Here is a 21,971-nt window from a genome sequence, read left to right on the forward strand (position 1 = left end):
TAAAGATTAGATGAAAAATACTCAAAGGATAAATTCAATTGGTTTATTATTTTGTTACATAAGTTGAAAAAAGTAAAACAAGTAACTACAGAAACAACATAAAAGGAAACTTAAACAATCAAATAAATAAATGAAGGGGGGGGGGAGGGGTAAGGGGGGTAGGGGGGAAGGGAGGAGGAGAGAAAACCCCAACAATCCCCTCTGAGCAAGCACTAGGCGACAGTGGGGAGGAAAAACTGCCTTTTAACGGGCAGAAGCCTCCAGCAGAACCAGGCTCAGGAGGGGGCAGTCAACTGCTGGGACTGGTTGGGGGGAAAGGGGGGGGGGGGGTGAGGGTGAAAAAAAGAAAAAAGATTAAGAAGGTAGGGAATATGTGTTAGGAGAGAAAGGGAGAGGGGGGACAGGAGAGGTGAAAATTAAGATGGATCACAGGTGGAGGAGGACGAGGCTAAATCATCTGAATAACCAGCAGACGCCTCTTTTCTTCATTTCCAGGTATTTTTCCATGAGCGCTTTTTTCTCCAGGATAAGGGTTCTCAACTGATCGTTTGTTTCTGCATTTTGCTCCTCGAGTTGCTTGCATCTTTGCTCCATTTCTTTTAATCCTGCTTGTTCTTTTCTAGGCTTTTCTTTCGGGTCTTCGTATGTTGCCTCCTCCATTTGATTTGCCTTGCACATGTCTGTATTTCTCTCTTGTTTTTTCTTGTACATCTCTTCTATCAGGTCAATTTTTCTCTTGAATACTTGATGCATAAGCAGCAGGTATTCATATTTTTTCTCTTGTTGTTGCTTTTGTGCCTGCATTTCACTTATTTGGCTCTCCAAGTCACTGACCCTCAACAACATTTCATTCATGAGCTCTGAGTGTTTTTTCCTCATTCCATCGATCGTACACTGCATCTCTGAACATTGTCTTTCCAGTATTTCCTTTTCTCTTTCCAGGTCAGGTGTTTTCTCCCTCATTTCATTACAAAATTCTCGCAGTTCTAGATTCCTTCTCTCAAAGTCCTGGAGAATACGTTTTTCTTCTTCCTGTTTCTCTTTTTCTTCAAGAAGCTCTTTATTTTTGCACTCTGTTTCATCAAACCTGACTTTCAGCTCTACGTACATTTCCCTCATGGCTTTGAGTTTGTCCTCCATTGGTATTTCTGTTTCTCTTTCCAGTTCAGGTTTTTTGTCCTTCATTTCATTACAAAATTCTCGCAGTTCTAGATTCCTTCTCTCAAAATCCTGGAGAATACGTTTTTCTTCTTCCTGTTTCTCTTTTTCTTCAAGAAGCTCTATATTTTTGAACTCTGTTTCACCAAACCTGACTGCCAGATCTACGCACATTTCCCTCATGTCTTTGAGTTTGCGCTGCAGTCGCATTGTCTTTTTTCTTTCCAGTTCAGATGTTTTTTCCATCATTTCATTACAAAATTCTCGCAGTTCTAGATTCCTTCTCTCAAAGTCCTGGATAATACGTTTTTCTTCTTCCTGTTGCTTTTTTTCTTCAAGAAGCTCTTTCAGTTTGTGCTCCATTTGTATTTCCTGTTCAGTCTTCTGTTGGCGGATTTTTTCAATTGTTTTCTCAGCTTCATCGAGCTTTCCTTGAAGTATCTGTATCTCCTCAATAGTAGCTTTCTTTCCTTGAAGCTGGGCAGATGTTTCTTTTAATTCAGCACTCTGTGTTCCCGATGAAAAAATACGGGAAAAAAAATTCTTTCGTCCTTGACCAAACTTCATTCCCTCATTGATAATTTTTATATCAGGCTGCCGTTGCTGTTTTCCTTCCAGGTCTTTATTTCGTGCTTCCAATTGTCTGCACTTCTCCTCTAGTTGAAGCTTCTCTTCTTCAATTTGTTTAACTTTGTCATGGAGGTCAGAGTTTTCCTTCTGACTTTCCTGTAATGCCCTTTGGATTGATAAGACAACATCCATGGTTATTTCTCCTGAAGAGATTGGCTGGCCAGACCACGAAGGAGAGGCAGCATTATTTATTTTTCTTTGTCGGCGTTTTCGTCCCATGTTGGAGCCTGTGCACAGTGACTCTGAAAAGGCTTAGAAATATTTCCAAATGTATCTCGTGTCGAACGTTTGAAGTCTGCGAACAAACTGCTTTAAAATTGCTGCTTCTGATCCCTATTTATAGACTTCAGAACTTCAAAGGATCAAAGGTATTAATGATGTCACATCTTGTGACATCATCATTCCGTAAGCCAATCAGATTGTCACATGACATTTTAAAATGGGGATGTGTTTTTTTTTTTGTTTTTTGTTTTTTTAAAGTTTTTTTTGCAGTTTTCACCATTTGCTCCAGGAGCTGCGCCTGGATGACGGCCACTTTCAGCGGTACTGTAATGTTTGCATGCCTCAAACATTAATGATGACACCTTCAGTATTTCTCAGTTCCATTCTTTAATTCTCAGGCTTGCAGCGGCAACACAGTCTGCAGCGCTAACTTGTTCATCTACCGTTTTTTGTTGTCTCCTTTTTCTATATCCTCCTTCTGCCTTACATTCGACCTTTCAAAATAAAAGTTCTGTAAACATCACAATCACCTCCTTTCTTTTTTTCTTTAACAAACTTAGGTACTCAGTGAGGTGAATTATTAATCGGAACCTATGATAACAACACCTAATAAAATTACTGAACGTTCTTATTACTTGAGTTTCTCCACACCGAAACATCACTTAAACAGCACTGCATTTGCGCAGATCTCTGACTAATCACTATCAACATTCAACACTAGAATACTGGTTACAGTGTTAGATTCAGGAACAACAAACATGTTACACGCAGCGTAACCTTTAACGGGTCACTGAGATATTCAAGTCTTAGATCTGATGTAATCAGACAGATGCATAGGTACGCGTCTGTTTGATCTGACTTGGTATCTGGGCTTGTCTGTTAAGGCGGGGTCGACATGCCGTCCAGGTGGGGCATCTTCAAGTCCATGTCTGATTTTCTTGAAGGATGAGGCATTCCTGTCAATTGAGTGTCCATCCCTTGTAGTTGTAATTTCAGAACCCTTAACTTTAGTCACTTTATAGGGTTTTGCATTGTATGGTGTGGATAATTTGTTGTGCTTGGGTTGGCGATGCAGCACTGTGTCACCCAGACTTAGTAAATGTGGTCTGACGCGACGAGTTGCATCTGCGATCACCTTCATCTTGATCTTTGCACTATCATCCCTTGCTCTCACTTCAGCGTCTGAACACTTCCGTGGAGTGGTGTTAACGAAAGGGAGCTTGGTGTATAGCTGGTGTTGAAACAGTATTTCAGCTGGTGAGCTCGCTGTTGTGCAATGAGGTGTAGATCTGTACTCACGAAGAAAGATGTTTAGTTGCTGTCTCCATGGTGTGCCCTGCATCTCGGCAACTCTCAGTGCTTTGCATAGGGTTCTCGTAAATCTCTCAGCAATGGCGTTCGCCTGAGGCCAACAAGGTGTGATTTTGCGACGATGAAATCCTAGGTAGTCTGCAAACTGTGAGAAAGCCTCACTGTTAAAAGGAGGACCATTGTCAGTTTTTACTGTCCTTGGGATTCCAAACATGGAGAACACTTTGTCAATGACTGGGATAACAGAAGATGCTGATGTTGAGCGTACACTTTCAACGACTGGATAGCGAGAATACTCGTCTGTGATAACGAGCAGGTATTCCCCCGTAGGGAGCGGTCCATAAAAGTCTGCACTGACACTGTGCCAGGGCGTTTCGGGTAATGGTGACATCTGCAGAGGGTCAGTGTGTGTGACAGGTGTGCTAGCTTGGCATGGCAGACAGTTTTGAACTGCAGATTCTGCTTTCCGATCGATCTCTGGGAACCATACTTTGGTACGTAGCAGCGCTTTGGTCTTGACGATACCCTGGTGCCCTTCGTGTGCCAGTTGTATTGCTCTTTCTTGTAGGACAGTTGGAATAACTATCCTCGTGCCTCTGAGTATGAAGTCAGATGAGTCAGCTACTGTTAGTTCACTTTGAACATGTTTGAATGATTTCAAAATGTCAGCATGCTGGGATTTATCTGTTAGATGCCACGTGTTGTTCCTGATGTGACCGATGACTTCCTGCAGAACCTGGTCTTTCAGAGTCTCTGTTTTTATCTCGTGAAGTGTCATGGCTTTTGGAGTGATAAGAGAAGAAATTGACATACTCTTCTGCAACCTTACATGCACGAGCACTTTCTCCTGTGTTGGCACTGGATGACGTGACATAAAGTCAGCTGGATTATCAGCTCCTTTTCTGTATTCCACTCTGAAGTTATATGGCTGAAGTCTCAGTCCCCATCTTTCTATTCTGGCAGGTGGTTTTGATCTTGGGTTATTCCAGATGATTTTGAGTGCCTTGTGATCGGTCACCAGTGTGAATGGATGTCCATAAACATAGAAATGGAAATGTTCGCAACTCCACACATTGGCGAGTGCTTCTTTCTCAGTCTGCGAGTATCTCAACAGAGCTATCGAGGGGCTTGAAGCATGGCGCCTGTGTTTGGCTTGGCCGCTGTTGCTGCTCCATGTTTTTGTCAACTGCTTCAGTATATTTTTTTTTATCTTGTCATCTCATCTGTGATATATCATGAAGGTCTAATTGCTACTCTGATCTACAGTTCACATACATTGTTGAGTATCAAAATATGTATGGTAAAAAATTTTGACAGCTGGCAGAGCTACCACCAGGCTTCCCCTCCGCCGTTTGTCTGCCCTCCTCCCTCTCCCGACTACCAGTACCTGTTCTTAGCTCCAAACAATAACCCAGGAGCAAAAACAAGGTTAAGGAGGTCGTCTAGAAGGGGCTGTAGGTCTGGTGTCCAGGCTAAAAGGAAACGCGCCCGACAGAGGGGATTTCTTCCGCTCCATGGTAGAGAACGTCTCCGGTATTTGGTACCGGTTCCCCTCCAGGACACGGATAAGGCCGATCGGTTACCACCTACCAGGCTTTTCATCACGGGTGAACAGAACGATTACCTGGATCGGCGTCTTGTCTGGAGATGCGGGATGCTTTCACTTTGGCCTATCATTCTACAAGACCACAATTCCACAGCTAGAGGTACCGGGAGACTACGTCTTCATTCCAGGTGTCTGCTGTCAAATCCCCGTCAATCAGCTGTTGATGACGTCAGCCTGTCACCTCCGCTTCAGATCGCTCTCCTGAACGCTCGCTCCATAGCCAACAAATCATTTGTACTGAATGACTTTTTTAGCAGTAATAGTCTGGACTTCATGTTTCTCATGGAATCTTGGCAGCGGGAGAATGAATTTATCCACCTTAATGAGCTCTGCCCGGGCGGCTGTCGCTTCATCGGGACTCCGCGTTTGGACCGTCGTGGTGGTGGTCTGGTCACTATTCACCGAGACAATTTCGCTTGCAGGACTGTGGACTCTGAGTTTTCCCTTCCTTTGAGTCACAACTTCTTAAGGTTGGTTCTTCAGATATATTTTATTGTGTTTTAATTTACCGCCCTCCCCGGCCCCGCTGGTGTTTTTATTAAAGATTTTACGGACTTTTTATCTTCCATTATTAAACTGGAGAAAGTCTTAATGATTGGGGATTTCAACCTCCACGTGGATGATCTTAGCTGTAGCATGGCCTCTCATTTTTTATCTATTAAAGACTCTTTTAGTTTTATTCAGCATGTCTCTGGGCCCACCCATGTTAAAGGCCACACCTTGGACCTTGTGTTTTCTCTTGGCTTAGACATAACTAATGTCTGTGTTAAAGACGTATAAGGGAGTGACCATTCCTGTGTTTCTTTTAGTCTTAGCTTCCCACTGTACGCACCACCTTCTAATCTCATGTTCCATAAGCGGTTCATAAATCAGGATGTTGCTTTGAAGTTTTCTAATATGTTGGATGTGATTAGTGGCTGCACTGATGCTGATGTTGCTACACAGTGCTTTAATAATCACTGCTTGGAGATTTAAAATTCAGTGGCACCTATGAAATCTGTCATTGCTGCCCCAAAAAGAGCTCATCCATGGATAAATAATGATGTAAGGAAGGTCAAAAGAATCTGTAGAAAAGTAGAACGTCTTTGGAAATCAACCAAACTCGAAGTTCACAGGCTCCACCTTAGGGAACTTTGGGTTTCCTTACATGAAACCATAAAAACAGCCAGATCAGCATATTTTTCTCAGTTAATATCATCAAGCAAGAGAAATTCCAAGGTACTGTTTGACTCCATAAACTCTATTGTTTCCCCCGTGGTCCACCGAGTACCTGTGACATCTATATCTGAGAGTGATGAGTTTCTGAATTTCTTTGTGGATAAAGTTGATCATGTCCGTATGAGCATTGGTTCTTCAATACCATCTGTTTGTGTCTCTAGATCACCTCCCCCTCATTTACTGTCAGTGTTTAACCCAATGACCATACATGACCTTTCACTCCTGCTGGATAAAATGAAAATTACCACTTGTGCAAATGACATTCTACCTGCTGGGCTGCTTAAAAATGCTCTCTCTGTCATTGGCACCTCTAATGTAGAGATATGCAATGCCTCTCTTTTAACAGGTGTGGTCCCTACATTCTGTAAACATGCTGTTGTTGAGCCAATATTAAAAAAGAGCAGTTTGGATCCAACTCAGCTTAAGAATTATAGGCCTATCTCTAAGCTTCCATTATTATCGAAAATTCTGGAAAAAGTAGTTGCAGATCAACTTACCACTTTTTTAGAAAAACATGAAATTTATGACAAATTTCAGTCAGGTTTCCGTAAAAGTCACTCAACAGAAACCGCATTACTTAAAGTCTCTAGTGACATTATGATGTCAGCTGACTCCGGAGCATCCTCAGTCATGGTTTTGTTGGACTTGACATCTGCCTTTGACACCATTGATCATACCATCCTGATTAACAGGCTCCGGGACGTAGTTGGTGTGTCTGGTCTGGCTTTGAAGTGGTTTCAGTCGTACCTCTCCAACAGATCTTTTAGTGTTTTTGCAAATCGGTTTATGTCACATTCTAAAGATCTGAGATGTGGGGTACCGCAGGGTTCAGTTCTGGGTCCTATTCTTTTTCTTTTGAACATGTTACCTCTAGGACTTATAATTAGGCAGTTCCCTGAGGTGTCTTATCACTTCTATGCTGATGATATTCAGCTCTATTGTTCTTTTAAGCCGATGGAAGTCCATAAACTGTCCTCTTTAATTAAATGTTTAGCTTCCATTGAACAGTGGCTTGGTGACAACTACTTACAGTTGAACTCTGAGAAGTCAGAAACATTAATTATTGCTCCTGACAACCAGATATCTCTAATCAAACAGCATCTTGGTTCTCTTGGCTCATCGGTTCACCTGAGCCTCGGGTACCTTGGTGTGATGTTTGATTCTGCCATGTCCCTAGAACAACACTCTCGCCAGTTAATTAGGAACTGCCTTTTTCAGCTAAGAAACATCTCCAAACTGCAAACTTTGCTGTCTAAGACTGAGTTAGAAATGGTTATTCATGCTTTTATTTCTTCTCGCTTAGATTATTGTAACAGCCTTTTTCTTTGTTTGAGCAAAAGGAATCTTGACCTCCTCCAGTCAGTCCAGAATGCTGCTGCAAGGCTTTTAACTAAGACACGAAAAAGAGAGCACATTACACCAGTGTTACGCTCATTACACTGGCTTCCAGTACATTTCAGAATTCATTTTAAAATCTTGGTACTGACTTTTAAAGCTTTGAATTGTGATGCCCCTTCTTACATTTCTGATCTTTTAGAACCAAACGCTCCCTCTCACAGCCTGAGATCTTCTAATCAAAGGCTGTTGGTAGTCCCACGAACTCGTTTTAAGACCAGAGGAGAGAGATCTTTTAGAGCGGTGGCCCCCAGGTTGTGGAATGCTCTCCCTACATCATTACGTTGCCTTGATTGTATTTATTCTTTTAAAAAGCAACTTAAGACTCATTTATTTAGATTGGCTTTTAATTAGATTTGTGCTGTGTTTTATTATTAATGTATTTTATGTATTTCTGTTTTATATTACTGTGAAGCACTTTGTGGTTTTTATCCTGTGAAAAGTGCTATATAAATAAATTGATTTGATTTGATCTCGTTTCCACATCACTCAGTGCTCTGCTTGCATATGCAATAATGTGCTTCATCCCCTTTTCATCTTTTTGACAGAGGATGGCGCCCAGTCCTACTGGACTAGCATCAACAATCAGTTCAGTCTGTCTGCTGGGATAGAAGCAGGACATCGTCGTGTCGCTTGTGAGACTGACCTTGAGTGCCTGCAACGCAGTTTCTTGGTCTTGACCCCATGTCCAAGGGGTGGCCTTGTGTGTGTGAGCCTGCGCAGTGGCTCAGAGATCGATGAGAAGTCTCTGGTGAACCTTGAGCAGTTATTGGCCATGCCAAGGAGACTTTTGATGTCAGCAGGTGTTTTTGGGTTGGGAGCGTGTTGAACTGCTGCAACCTTTTTAGGATCTGCTGAAACGCCACCTGCAGAGAGGATGAAACCAAAAAACTCAAGTTTTGTTTTATTAAATTCACACTTCTCTCGATTCAGAGTAAGACCTGACTCTGATAGTCGCTTAAAGAGAGCTGTAAGATTGCTGTCATGATCAGCCTGATCCCTGCCAAAGACTATAATGTCATCACTGAGATTTTTGACTCCGTTCAGTCCTTGCAGCGTCTGATAAATAGCATTTTGGAACACTTCAGCTGCAGAAGAGACTCCAAAGCTCCGTCTTTTATAGCGCCGAAGTCCCAGATGAGTAGTGAACGTCGTAATGTAGCGGCTGTCAGGGTGTAATTCAAATTGGTGGTATCCTGCCCCGAGATCAAGTTTTGAGAACACCGTAGATCCATTCAGCTCATGGATTACATCATCAATCGTGGGCGTGACGTGTCGTTCTCGTTCGATCCACACATATCCGTACGTTGTCCGGATTCTTTGGTTTTGGCAGTGTTACAATGGGTGAAACCCACGGTGTTGGTCCCATAACCTTTTCAATCATGTCATCAGATTCTAATTTCTGAAGTTCGTCCTCCACTTTTTGACGTAAATGAAAAGGAACACGTCTGTGTGGTTGACAGGTTGATTTTACATCTGTGTTTATGTGCAGTTTCACTTGAAAGTCTCTGATTTTTCCAATTCCCTTGAAAAGTTCTGGGTGTTGTTCTACTAGCTTGTCTGCAACAGAACGTTGAGACTGAGAAGAGACCGCAGTGACAATATGGAGGAGTCCCAAGGCTTTTCAGGTTTCAAAACTCAAAAATATTGAAACCTCCTCCTTTAATGACAAAGAAGGAACACCTAACTGTTTTGTCTTGTTTTTCCACACTGCACCTGAATGCACCACACACAGGGAGAGACGTAGATGAGTGGTATGGGTAAATCTTGATGTCTGTAGAAGTCAACGTAGGACGTGGTGTCAGTTTGTTGTAGGTAGCTTCAGTTAAGCAGTTAGCAGTGGCCCCAGAATGGATTAGCACCGGTATCTGGGTGCCCATTACTCTGACTTCAGTATGTGGGAGTTTAGGATGTTGAGCTGTGTTCACCACATATACATAAGCGTCATCACTGCTGGATGTGTGCCCTGTCTCCACGTGTGCAGCGCTATCTGTTACTTGATGAACGGTTTGCGGTGGCAGGTTTTTCTTCTACTTCTTTCCACAATGTGTCTCTTTTCTCTTTGAGCGACATTGCTTTGCAAAATGATTGTATTTGCCACAAGAATTACAGATTTTGTCTTTGGCTGGGCAGTCTTGCTCATGAGGATATCTGCCTCCACAGTTTCGACAGCGGTTATTCGGCTGCCATGAGGGTGTCCATTTGTTTCTAGCCGTGGTGTCACGTCCTGTTTTGTGCTGTACTTTATTAACTGCAGCTGTCTTGTCAGCTTCCATCCCTGTAGCTTGCAATTCAGACAACTCACATGCACGCCCATGATTTAATAGATCATCCAACGTTAAATCAGGTTCTCTGAGTCCTTTTCTACACAGCTGTGATGATGTACAGCTTTGGATAACTTGTGTTTTGATTTCTGCAGTCATGTCTGCAAACTCGCAGTTTTTGGCTAGAATCCTAAGCCTGGCGTGATAGTTGTCCAACGTTTCACCTGATTCCTGCACCGCTTTCCTGAATAGATAAATCTGATACTGCGCGTTTTTCTTAGGCGCAAAGTATGCTGACAATTTCTGTTTTGTATCTGCGTACTTGTCGCCAACCGTTGCTAACGTGTCGTAAACGTCATGCACTTTTTCACCAGCCACATGCAGCAATAATGCTCTTAATCTCGCATCTCCAGTAATATTCATTGCCGTGGTGTAGTTTTCAAACCTCTGAAGCCATTTCGTCCAGCGAGGTCCGACGGAACCGAGGTCGGTGTCCGTGTCAAAGGGTGGAAGTGGAGTAGCGTGTGCAGCCATGTTCTTGTCTCCTAAGCTCCGGGTAGGGCAACTTCCTTCGTCTTGCTTTGGTTGTAACCTTTACTCTCGTCGCCAATGTAATGTTTGCATGCCTCAAACATTAATGATGACACCTTCAGTATTTCTCAGTTCCATTCTTTAATTCTCAGGCTTGCAGCGGCAACACAGTCTGCAGCGCTAACATCTACCGTTTTCTGTTGTCTCCTTTTTCTATATCCTCCTTCCGCCTTACATTCGACCTTTCAAACTAAAAGTTCTGTAAACATCACAGGTACCACCGTCTTTCCCTCGCCCAGTTTGAGGGCGAGTAGGGGTGGGCGATAGAAACGATATACGACAGAAACGATATAAATTTGGCCAACGATAGAGATTTTGACTATACCGCTCTATCCGATAGCGCATGTTGATGATGTCATCAAGCTGCGCCTGTTTTGGTCGAAAGCATAGCGGCGGCTAAAACCATTAAAATCTGCAAATTATGGCGGGCGACAGTCATAGCAAAGAGATGAAGCACTTTTGAAATATGGGGAAATATCAAACTTTCAACTTGCTCTCCTCTGATACTTGGTCCTCTTTTACTCCTGTTACATTACAAGACATCAGAGGCCTGCTTTGTCATATAAAACAGACTTCAAGCCCCCTTGATGTCCTTCCATCTTCATTTTTCACTAGTGTGTTTGATTCAATTTTCAGAGTTTCAGTCAGGTTTCAGAGTTCATCACAGCACAGAAACAGCTTTAGTGAAGGTTACAAATGATCTTCTTATGGCCTCTGACAGTGGACTCATCTCTGTGCTTGTCCTTCTTGACCTTAGTGCAGCATTCGATACTGTTGACCATAATATCCTATTAGAGCGATTAGAACATGCTGTAGGTATTACAGGTATTGCACTGCAGTGGTTTGTATCATATCTATCTAATAGACTCCAATTTGTGCATGTAAATGGAGAGTCCTCTTCACACACTGAGGTTAATTATGGAGTTCCACAGGGTTCAGTGCTAGGACCAATTCTGTTTACATTATACATGCTTCCCCTAGGCAGCATCATTAGAAGACATAGCATACATTTTCACTGCTATGCAGATGACACCCAGCTCTATCTGTCCATGAAGCCAGATAACACACACCAATTAGTTAAACTGCAGGAATGTCTTAAAGACATAAAGACTTGGATGGCCACTAACTTTCTGCTTCTTAACTCAGATAAAACTGAGGTCATTGTACTCGGCGCTGAAAAGCTTAGAAATATGGTATCTAACCAGATTCTTACTCTGGATGGCATTACCTTGGCCTCCAGTAACACTGTGAGGAACCTTGGAGTCATTTTTGACCAGGATATGTCCTTCAACGCACATATTAAACAAATATGTAAGACTGCGTTCTTCCATTTGCGCAACATCTCTAAAATTAGAAATATCCTGTCTCAGAGTGACGCTGAAAAACTAGTTCATGCATTTATTACTTCCAGGCTGGACTACTGCAATTCATTATTATCAGGATGTCCAAAAAACTCACTGAAAAGCCTTCAGTTAATCCAAAATGCTGCAGCAAGAGTACTGACAGGGACTAGAAAGAGAGAGCATATTTCTCCTGTTTTGGCTTCCCTTCATTGGCTTCCTGTTAAATCCAGAATTGAATTCAAAATCCTGCTCCTCACATACAAGGTCTTAAATAATCAGGCCCCATCTTATCTTAATGACCTTGTAGTACCATATCACCCTATTAGAGCACTTCGCTCCCGCTCTGCAGGCCTACTTGTTGTTCCTAGAGTATTTAAAAGTAGAATGGGAGGGAGAGCCTTCAGTTTTCAGGCCCCTCTTCTGTGGAACCAGCTTCCAGTTTGGATTCGGGAGACAGACACTATCTCTACTTTTAAGATTAGGCTTAAAACTTTCCTTTTTGCTAAAGCATATAGTTAGGGCTGGACCAGGTGACCCTGAATCCTCCCTTAGTTATGCTGCAATAGATGTAGGCTGCCGGGGGATTCCCATGATGCATTGAGTTTTTCCTTTCCAGTCACCTTTCTCACTCACTATGTGTTAACAGACTTCTCTGTATTGAATCGTATCTGTTATTAATCTCTGTCTCTCTTCCACAGCATGTCTTTTATCCTGTCTTCCTTCTCTCACCCCAACCGGTCGCAGCAGATGGCCGCCCCTCCCTGAGCCTGGTTCTGCCGGAGGTTTCTTCCTGTTAAAAGGGAGTTTTTCCTTCCCACTGTCGCCAAAGTGCTTGCTCATAGGGGGTCATATGATTGTTGGGCTTTTCTCTGTATCTATGAAGCGCCTTGAGGCGACATTTGTTGTGATTTGGCGCTATATAAATAAAATTGAATTGAATTGAATTGAATCAATTGGCCCCTGTATTGTGGAAATGATAAATACTTCTCTTCATACTGGCTCAGTCCCCAGCTTCTTTAAACAAGCTATTGTTGAGCCAATATTAAAGAAACCTCAGCTGGATCCATCTCTTCCTAACAGTTATAGGCCAATATCCAAATTGCCCTTTATATCGAAAAATTTTAGAAAAAGTAGTACTAGAACAACTTAACTATTTCCTGGATAAAAATGCTGTTATGGACACTTTCCAGTCTGGTTTTCGTAAATTGCATTCCACTGAAACGGCCTTACTTAGAGTATCTAGTGATATCTTGATGGCAGCAGACTCTGGAGAGTACACAGTGCTCGTGCTAGTCCTGTTGGATCTCAGCTCTGCTTTTGACACTATAGATCACAGTATCATGATAAACAGACTCGAGAACTTGTTTGGGATTACTGGTGTTGTTTTAAAATGGTTTATATCATATCTGTCTGAGAGATCTTTTACTGTTTGCATGAATCATGTGACATCAGAATCAACAGTTTTGCCGTGTGGGGTACCTCAGGGATCTGTCCTGGGTCCAATTCTCTTTTTACTTTATGTATTTCCCTTAGGCCAAATTATTAAGCGCTATAAATATATCTCCTATCATCTCTATGCTGACGACATCCAACTATACTGTTCCTTCAAAATGTCTGAGTTTTATAAATTGTCTAATTTAAGTAATTGCCTGACAGAAATCAACAAATGGTTATATGACAATTTTCTCCAACTAAACTCTGATAAAACAGAAACTCTAATTATTGCTCCAGACCACATGGTCCCAGAAATTAGACAGCATATCAGCTTCTTAGACCCTTCTGTAAAATCTTGGTGTCATATTTGACAGCTCGATGTTGCTCGAGCAGCACTCTAAGCAGCTGGTCCGAAACTGTTTTTATCATTTACGGAATATCTCTAAACTCAGACTAATGGTATCAAAGCTTGAACTTGAGATGATTATTCATGTTTTTATTTCTTCTCGTTTAGACTATTGTAATGGCCTTTTTACTTGTTTTAACAAATCAGCCTTAAATCGTCTTCAGACTGTGCAGATTGCTGCAGCACGTCTCTTAACAGGCACAAAGAGAAGATCACATATCACTCCAGTCTTGGCCTCCCTTCACTGGTTGCCTGTAAATTTTAGGTTTCATTTTAAAATTTTACTTCTAACCTTTAGGGCCCTACATGGTCAGGCTCCTCAATATTTATCTGACCTGCTGAAACCACATACATCTTCTCGGGCTTTAAGGTCATTAGATCAGAGACTGCTGGTGGTACCGCGCACTCGTTTTAAAACTCGTGGTGATCGGGCCTTTCAGACTGTGGCACCACGGTTGTGGAATTCTCTCCCGCTGTCTCTTCGCTGCACGGACTCCATTGATTCTTTTAAGAAACAGCTGAAGACATTTTTATTTAGAAAAGCATGGGATTAATTTCTTCTTATGCTGTTTTTATAGTTTTATTGTTTTACATTGTTTTATTTACTGTTATATTGTTTGTATATTCCCATTTCCTGTGTTGTAAAGCACTTTGTGATTTTTATCTGTGAAAAGCGCTATATAAATAAATTTTACTTACTTTACTTACTTACTTGCAGTATATTAATAACTAACCTCGTATTGTGGATGAATAATCTCAGTTGTTCTCCTGACTGAAGTTTGGCCAGTGTATAGCATCCTGCTATGCGATTGCATTTGTCCCTGACCACCAGAATCTGTCACGTTAACTTTTAATGAGTAGAAAAAAGTTGGCGTTCATCCTCCAGCTTCACTGTGCTAATGTTATGCTAACATAGCTGTGTCGCTAGCAATCACGTAGCACATCATTATATACCAGGTAATCCAACTTCAGTAACCCTGCAAACGCCACTGCTGTTTAGTTTTCTGTCTTCATTTATGTTGGAAGTGGTAGCAGAGCTGTACGTTTTAATTAGTTTCAAAAGTCTCTGTCAGAACATGGTATGAAATGTTTAGGTGGAAACTAGCGAGCTAACTTCCTGTTAACTTCTAACTCCGTTATATTTAATAAATTCTGTTTTCATGGATGTAAAATGTAATTGTTACACCAGATAAAGCAGCAACGCTGATGATTTAATTAAAGATGAAAGAATTTAGACCGTTTTTAACTCTTAGTGTTCGTTTGACTTTGGGACCTGAAATGGACGGAGTTTTGGACCCAGATTACTCCGCGAAGCTCCTCACCACGGCAGCCTTAATGCTCTGACAATCCATTAAGCAGTGCAGCTTACCAAAGTTGTGCTAAAACATTTTTTTAACGTTTTTTAAACAATTTTTGCATGCAGAAATCGGTTCGAGGTCACCAGAATTCATACATAAGGCACACTCTCGATTTTTGAGAAAATTAAATGATTTTTTTTGTGGAAAATACCTTATACAGAAGAAAAGAATATATATCAGTGATTAGAGCTGGGCGATAGAACAATAACGATATGTATTGCGAAATACCTTTTTCTCGATAGAAAAATTAAACTATTGCGATAGACCTCATCTCTCTCTCTCTTTCTTCCTCTCTTATAAAAAATGAATAGCCAATACAAATTAAGTAGTGCAGAGCCAAACCAATCACAGCCGCAGCATCACGTCATGTATCTTGTTATGTACAGCTCAAGTGCCAAGCCGCGCATGTGTATTTGTTTGGGAAGCAGCCCTCCGCCGTGAGGCCGGGTAATGGAGAAAATGAGTGTTCCGACTAGAGAAAAGTCTAGGTGACCAAGTTACCGAAGAGAGCACAGATGACGGTTCCGATGCCGGAGAGATTGTCGAAAGGAAAGGCCAGAGAAGTTCCGTAGTGTGGAGGTTTTTCGGCTATTTGAAGTCTGACAAAAAACAGAGTAACGCGCACTGTAAATTGTGCCGAAAGCATGTTTGCACAAAGTCTGGAAATACAACAAACCTTTTTTATCACCTGAAGCAGTACCACCCACGCTCAATCTCTGACTGAAAGCGCTAATTCGTCATCGAAAACAACCAGGGGAATCCCTGTGAAGCAGCAACAGTCAATTGAGTCTGCTTTCTCCAGCGTCTTACCATATGACAAAAAAGCTAAGAGACATAGCAACATAACGAATGCCATAGCTTACTGTCTTGCTAAAGACATGCTACCAATAAACACGGTCCACAATGAAGGATTCAAGCAGCTAATTAAGGTAATGGATCCTCGTTACCAACTCCTTGAACATAAACATGTCTGTCAGACAGCGCTTCCAAAGCAATATTATAAGTTAGTCAATTTTGTCTCTTCTGTAAAATAAACTAAGATTTATTTTTAGAATTAATATTTTGTTTCTAAGTGGAACTGACAATTTAGTAGTCTGTTTTGTTTGTTCTACTTTGAAACTTAAAGGCTTTAGCGGCTACTTTTTGTGTAGTTTGTAATATTTGCCTTTATTTTGCCTAAACTGAAGCCTCATTTTAAGTACATCTGCCCTGTTGAACTTATTATGGGAAATAAATATTGAAATCAAAACAAGCTGCTGATTATTTCACATTTTACTTGTGAGCAACAGCACATTTAAATCTTACATATATAGTTATTTGGATTATATCGTGATATATATCGTTACCGCACATGCTTCAAATTATATTGCGATATGGATTTTAGGCCATATCGCCCAGCCCTACTCAAAAGGTCTCATCAAGTCCCGATTTAATTCGATTGATGCTGTGTTATCAGTGTTTGCATTGATAGCATGGCTGTGGTGTCATATCAGTGTATGCTCTCGGTGTTTGCTGATATCAAACTGTGGTATTAGGACCACTGTGGGTTAATCTTTGTAGTGATACTCACTCCTTTTTTTTATTTAGACCTGGTTTATTTCTGGTATAGTTGAATATTTGTATATAATCCCAGCAGCTGTCAGACTCTATAACAAGGGTCACCAGCCTTTCTTAAAACTGAGAGTTAGATAAAATTGTGAACAGTTTGGTTCATCTTTAGTTATATGGTTCTATCCAGCATATTCTATCTTGATATGCTGTCTTATCACAGGCTAATTTTTCAAAAATATTAACAATGATTTATGCAAGGAAAGGGCTACATACAACTCTTTATTTCTATTAATGTCTTACTTCATTCCTACCTGATTGACATGTTTAGGAATTATGAGTGATTGGCTCACTGTAGTGGTAAAAGTTGCTACCAATCAAATTATGATATGTTAAAGTTAAAACAAAACACAACTGACTGTTTTATATTATATCTAATATATATTATGTAATTATCCTTATAATTACAAAATGTTTTATGTAAGATTTATGTTTTGTAATTTAAATCTGACATCACAAAAGTATTTCGGAGTTTGAATATTTTGTAATTTTTTGTAATTTTGTAACTGCAGTACACATAATACTAATTTTGAACAATTTTGTCCAGGTTCCTTGACACCAGGGTCTCCTCCAGGACCATCGCGTTCAGTTAAAGAGTCGGTGTGTCCACGGTGTGCCAGATCATCCCCCAGGTAGCGACGGCCATCTGGGACTGTCTAGTGGACGACTTCATGGCTGTGCCTTCACCTGGAGACTCATAGAGAAAGTATATACAGTGGTCCCTCATTTATTGCAGCAGGGTTTCTCAGTATAACCAGCCCCTCGCCACACACTTTATACACTTTATTTATTTATTTATTTTTTACACACACACATGAAGATTAGTCACAGTTCTCACAAGTTGATTCTCACAGTGCAAACCTTTGTAGATTTCAAAACGTAAAAGTATCATAATGCCGTGTTTTTTCTTCGTCTTCCTGCCACTTTTGTGCTTCTTTTTCCCTCCAGGAGTGATGATGTCATCATCACTCCACAAGCCAATGAGATTATCACATGACATTTATGAACAGGGATATCTCTTTTTAACTGTTTTCAATTTAACGTAATATTTAAGTGTTTCTTAGTTTTAGAGTAGTTGGTTAGTCTTTTTCAATGTTTTAAACCATATCCCAGGTTTTTACTTCACTATTTATGGAGTTTTAACAAGCAAATAAAAGACAGAGCTTAATTCTGTAAAGATTAGATGAAAAATACTCAAAGGATAAATTCAATTGGTTTATTATTTTGTTACATAAGTTGAAAAAAGTAAAACAAGTAACTACAGAAACAACATAAAAGGAAACTTAAACAATCAAATAAATAAATGAAGGGGGGGGGGGAGGGGGAAGGGGAGAAAACCCCAACAATCCCCTCTGAGCAAGCACTAGGCGACAGTGGGGAGGAAAAACTGCCTTTTAACGGGCAGAAGCCTCCAGCAGAACCAGGCTCAGGAGGGGGCAGTCAACTGCTGGGACTGGTTGGGGGGGGTGAGGGTGAAAAAAAGAAAAAAGATTAAGAAGGTAGGGAATATGTGTTAGGAGAGAAAGGGAGAGGGGGGACAGGAGAGGTGAAAATTAAGATGGATCACAGGTGGAGGAGGACGAGGCTAAATCATCTGAATAACCAGCAGACGCCTCTTTTCTTCATTTCCAGGTATTTTTCCATGAGCGCTTTTTTCTCCAGGATAAGGGTTCTCAACTGATCGTTTGTTTCTGCATTTTGCTCCTCGAGTTGCTTGCATCTTTGCTCCATTTCTTTTAATCCTGCTTGTTCTTTTCTAGGCTTTTCTTTCGGGTCTTCGTACGTTGCCTCCTCCATTGGATTTGCCTTGCACATGTCTGTATTTCTCTCTTGTTTTTTCTTGTACATCTCTTCTATCAGGTCAATTTTTCTCTTGAATACTTGATGCATAAGCAGCAGGTATTCATATTTTTTCTCTTGTTGTTGCTTTTGTGCCTGCATTTCACTTATTTGGCTCTCCAAGTCACTGACCCTCAACAACATTTCATTCATGAGCTCTGAGTGTTTTTTCCTCATTCCATCGATCGTACACTGCATCTCTGAACATTGTCTTTCCAGTATTTCCTTTTCTCTTTCCAGGTCAGGTGTTTTCTCCCTCATTTCATTACAAAATTCTCGCAGTTCTAGATTCCTTCTCTCAAAGTCCTGGAGAATACGTTTTTCTTCTTCCTGTTTCTCTTTTTCTTCAAGAAGCTCTTTATTTTTGCACTCTGTTTCATCAAACCTGACTTTCAGCTCTACGTACATTTCCCTCATGGCTTTGAGTTTGTCCTCCATTGGTATTTCTGTTTCTCTTTCCAGTTCAGGTTTTTTGTCCTTCATTTCATTACAAAATTCTCGCAGTTCTAGATTCCTTCTCTCAAAATCCTGGAGAATACGTTTTTCTTCTTCCTGTTTCTCTTTTTCTTCAAGAAGCTCTATATTTTTGAACTCTGTTTCACCAAACCTGACTGCCAGATCTACGCACATTTCCCTCATGTCTTTGAGTTTGCGCTGCAATCGTATTGTCTTTTTTCTTTCCAGTTCAGATGTTTTTTCCATCATTTCATTACAAAATTCTCGCAGTTCTAGATTCCTTCTCTCAAAGTCCTGGATAATACGTTTTTCTTCTTCCTGTTGCTTTTTTTCTTCAAGAAGCTCTTTCAGTTTGTGCTCCATTTGTATTTCCTGTTCAGTCTTCTGTTGGCGGATTTTTTCAATTGTTTTCTCAGCTTCATCGAGCTTTCCTTGAAGTATCTGTATCTCCTCAATAGTAGCTTTCTTTCCTTGAAGCTGGGCAGATGTTTCTTTTAATTCAGCACTCTGTGTTCCCGATGAAAAAATACGGGAAAAAAAATTCTTTCGTCCTTGACCAAACTTCATTCCCTCATTGATAATTTTTATATCAGGCTGCCGTTGCTGTTTTCCTTCCAGGTCTTTATTTCGTGCTTCCAATTGTCTGCACTTCTCCTCTAGTTGAAGCTTCTCTTCTTCAATTTGTTTAACTTTGTCATGGAGGTCAGAGTTTTCCTTCTGACTTTCCTGTAATGCCCTTTGGATTGATAAGACAACATCCATGGTTATTTCTCCTGAAGAGATTGGCTGGCCAGACCACGAAGGAGAGGCAGCATTATTTATTTTTCTTTGTCGGCGTTTTCGTCCCATGTTGGAGCCTGTGCACAGTGACTCTGAAAAGGCTTAGAAATATTTCCAAATGTATCTCGTGTCGAACGTTTGAAGTCTGCGAACAAACTGCTTTAAAATTGCTGCTTCTGATCCCTATTTATAGACTTCAGAACTTCAAAGGATCAAAGGTATTAATGATGTCACATCTTGTGACATCATCATTCCGTAAGCCAATCAGATTGTCACATGACATTTTAAAATGGGGATGTTTTTTTTTGTTTTTTTTGTTTTTTTTTTAAGTTTTTTTGAGTTTTCACCATTTGCTCCAGGAGCTGCGCCTGGATGACGGCCGCTTTCAGCGGTACTGTTATGTTTGCATGCCTCAAACATTAATGATGACACCTTCAGTATTTCTCAGTTCCATTCTTTAATTCTCAGGCTTGCAGCGGCAACACAGTCTGCAGCGCTAACTTGTTCATCTACCGTTTTCTGTTGTCTCCTTTTTCTATATCCTCCTTCTGCCTTACATTCGACCTTTCAAAATAAAAGTTCTGTAAACATCACAATCACCTCCTTTTCTTTTTTTCTTTAACAAACTTAGGTACTCAGTGAGGTGAATTATTATTCGGAACCTATGATAACAACACCTAATAAAATTACTGAACGTTCTTATTACTTGAGTTTCTCCACACCGAAACATCACTTAAATAGCACTGCATTTGCGCAGATCTCTGACTAATCACTATCAACATTCAACACTAGAATACTGGTTACAGTGTTAGATTCAGGAACAACAAACATGTTACACGCAGCGTAACCTTTAACGGGTCACTGAGATATTCAAGTCTTAGATCTGATGTAATCAGACAGATGCATAGGTACGCGTCTGTTTGATCTGACTTGGTATCTGGGCTTGTCTGTTAAGGCGGGGTCGACATGCCGTCCAGGTGGGGCATCTTCAAGTCCATGTCTGATTTTCTTGAAGGATGAGGCATTCCTGTCAATTGAGTGTCCATCCCTTGTAGTTGTAATTTCAGAACCCTTAACTTTAGTCACTTTATAGGGTTTTGCATTGTATGGTGTGGATAATTTGTTGTGCTTGGGTTGGCGATGCAGCACTGTGTCACCCAGACTTAGTAAATGTGGTCTGACGCGACGAGTTGCATCTGCGATCACCTTCATCTTGATCTTTGCACTATCATCCCTTGCTCTCACTTCAGCGTCTGAACACTTCCGTGGAGTGGTGTTAACGAAAGGGAGCTTGGTGTATAGCTGGTGTTGAAACAGTATTTCAGCTGGTGAGCTCGCTGTTGTGCAATGAGGTGTAGATCTGTACTCACGAAGAAAGATGTTTAGTTGCTGTCTCCATGGTGTGCCCTGCATCTCGGCAACTCTCAGTGCTTTGCATAGGGTTCTCGTAAATCTCTCAGCAATGGCGTTCGCCTGAGGCCAACAAGGTGTGATTTTGCGACGATGAAATCCTAGGTAGTCTGCAAACTGTGAGAAAGCCTCACTGTTAAAAGGAGGACCATTGTCAGTTTTTACTGTCCTTGGGATTCCAAACATGGAGAACACTTTGTCAATGACTGGGATAACAGAAGATGCTGATGTTGAGCGTACACTTTCAACGACTGGATAGCGAGAATACTCGTCTGTGATAACGAGCAGGTATTCCCCCGTAGGGAGCGGTCCATAAAAGTCTGCACTGACACTGTGCCAGGGCGTTTCGGGTAATGGTGACATCTGCAGAGGGTCAGTGTGTGTGACAGGTGTGCTAGCTTGGCATGGCAGACAGTTTTGAACTGCAGATTCTGCTTTCCGATCGATCTCTGGGAACCATACTTTGGTACGTAGCAGCGCTTTGGTCTTGACGATACCCTGGTGCCCTTCGTGTGCCAGTTGTATTGCTCTTTCTTGTAGGACAGTTGGAATAACTATCCTCGTGCCTCTGAGTATGAAGTCAGATGAGTCAGCTACTGTTAGTTCACTTTGAACATGTTTGAATGATTTCAAAATGTCAGCATGCTGGGATTTATCTGTTAGATGCCACGTGTTGTTCCTGATGTGACCGATGACTTCCTGCAGAACCTGGTCTTTCAGAGTCTCTGTTTTTATCTCGTGAAGTGTCATGGCTTTTGGGGTGGAGTGATAAGAGAAGAAATTGACATACTCTTCTGCAACCTTACATGCACGAGCACTTTCATTCTCCTGTGTTGGCACTGGATGACGTGACATAAAGTCAGCTGGATTATCAGCTCCTTTTCTGTATTCCACTCTGAAGTTATATGGCTGAAGTCTCAGTCCCCATCTTTCTATTCTGGC

At 41.2% G+C, this 21,971-nt stretch overlaps 2 protein-coding genes across 2 annotated transcripts; both read right to left on the reverse strand.

Moving 5' to 3' along the window:
* Positions 1 to 453: 453 nt before the first annotated feature.
* On the reverse strand, positions 454 to 2,007 carry LOC148100815 (uncharacterized). Its single transcript, XM_087846791.1, has one exon. It carries the CDS (start codon positions 2,005 to 2,007, stop codon positions 454 to 456), a length of 1,554 nt encoding a protein of 517 aa, XP_087702917.1.
* A 16,127-nt stretch (positions 2,008 to 18,134) lies between these two features.
* Positions 18,135 to 19,688, reverse strand: LOC148100816 (uncharacterized). The gene has a single exon (XM_087846792.1). The coding sequence runs from the start codon at positions 19,686 to 19,688 to the stop codon at positions 18,135 to 18,137; it is 1,554 nt and encodes a 517-aa protein (XP_087702918.1).
* Positions 19,689 to 21,971: the final 2,283 nt, after the last annotated feature.

This window comes from Neolamprologus brichardi, chromosome 10 (assembly GCF_056152115.1).
Source record: "Neolamprologus brichardi isolate AB-2024 chromosome 10, ASM5615211v1, whole genome shotgun sequence".
Taxonomy (NCBI): Eukaryota; Metazoa; Chordata; class Actinopteri; order Cichliformes; family Cichlidae; genus Neolamprologus; species Neolamprologus brichardi.

Excerpts from the sequence above, each read along its gene's own strand:
- LOC148100815 (XM_087846791.1), bottom strand. The coding sequence starts at position 2,007 with ATGGGACGAAAACGCCGACAAAGAAAAATAAATAATGCTGCCTCTCCT.
- LOC148100816 (XM_087846792.1), bottom strand. The coding sequence starts at position 19,688 with ATGGGACGAAAACGCCGACAAAGAAAAATAAATAATGCTGCCTCTCCT.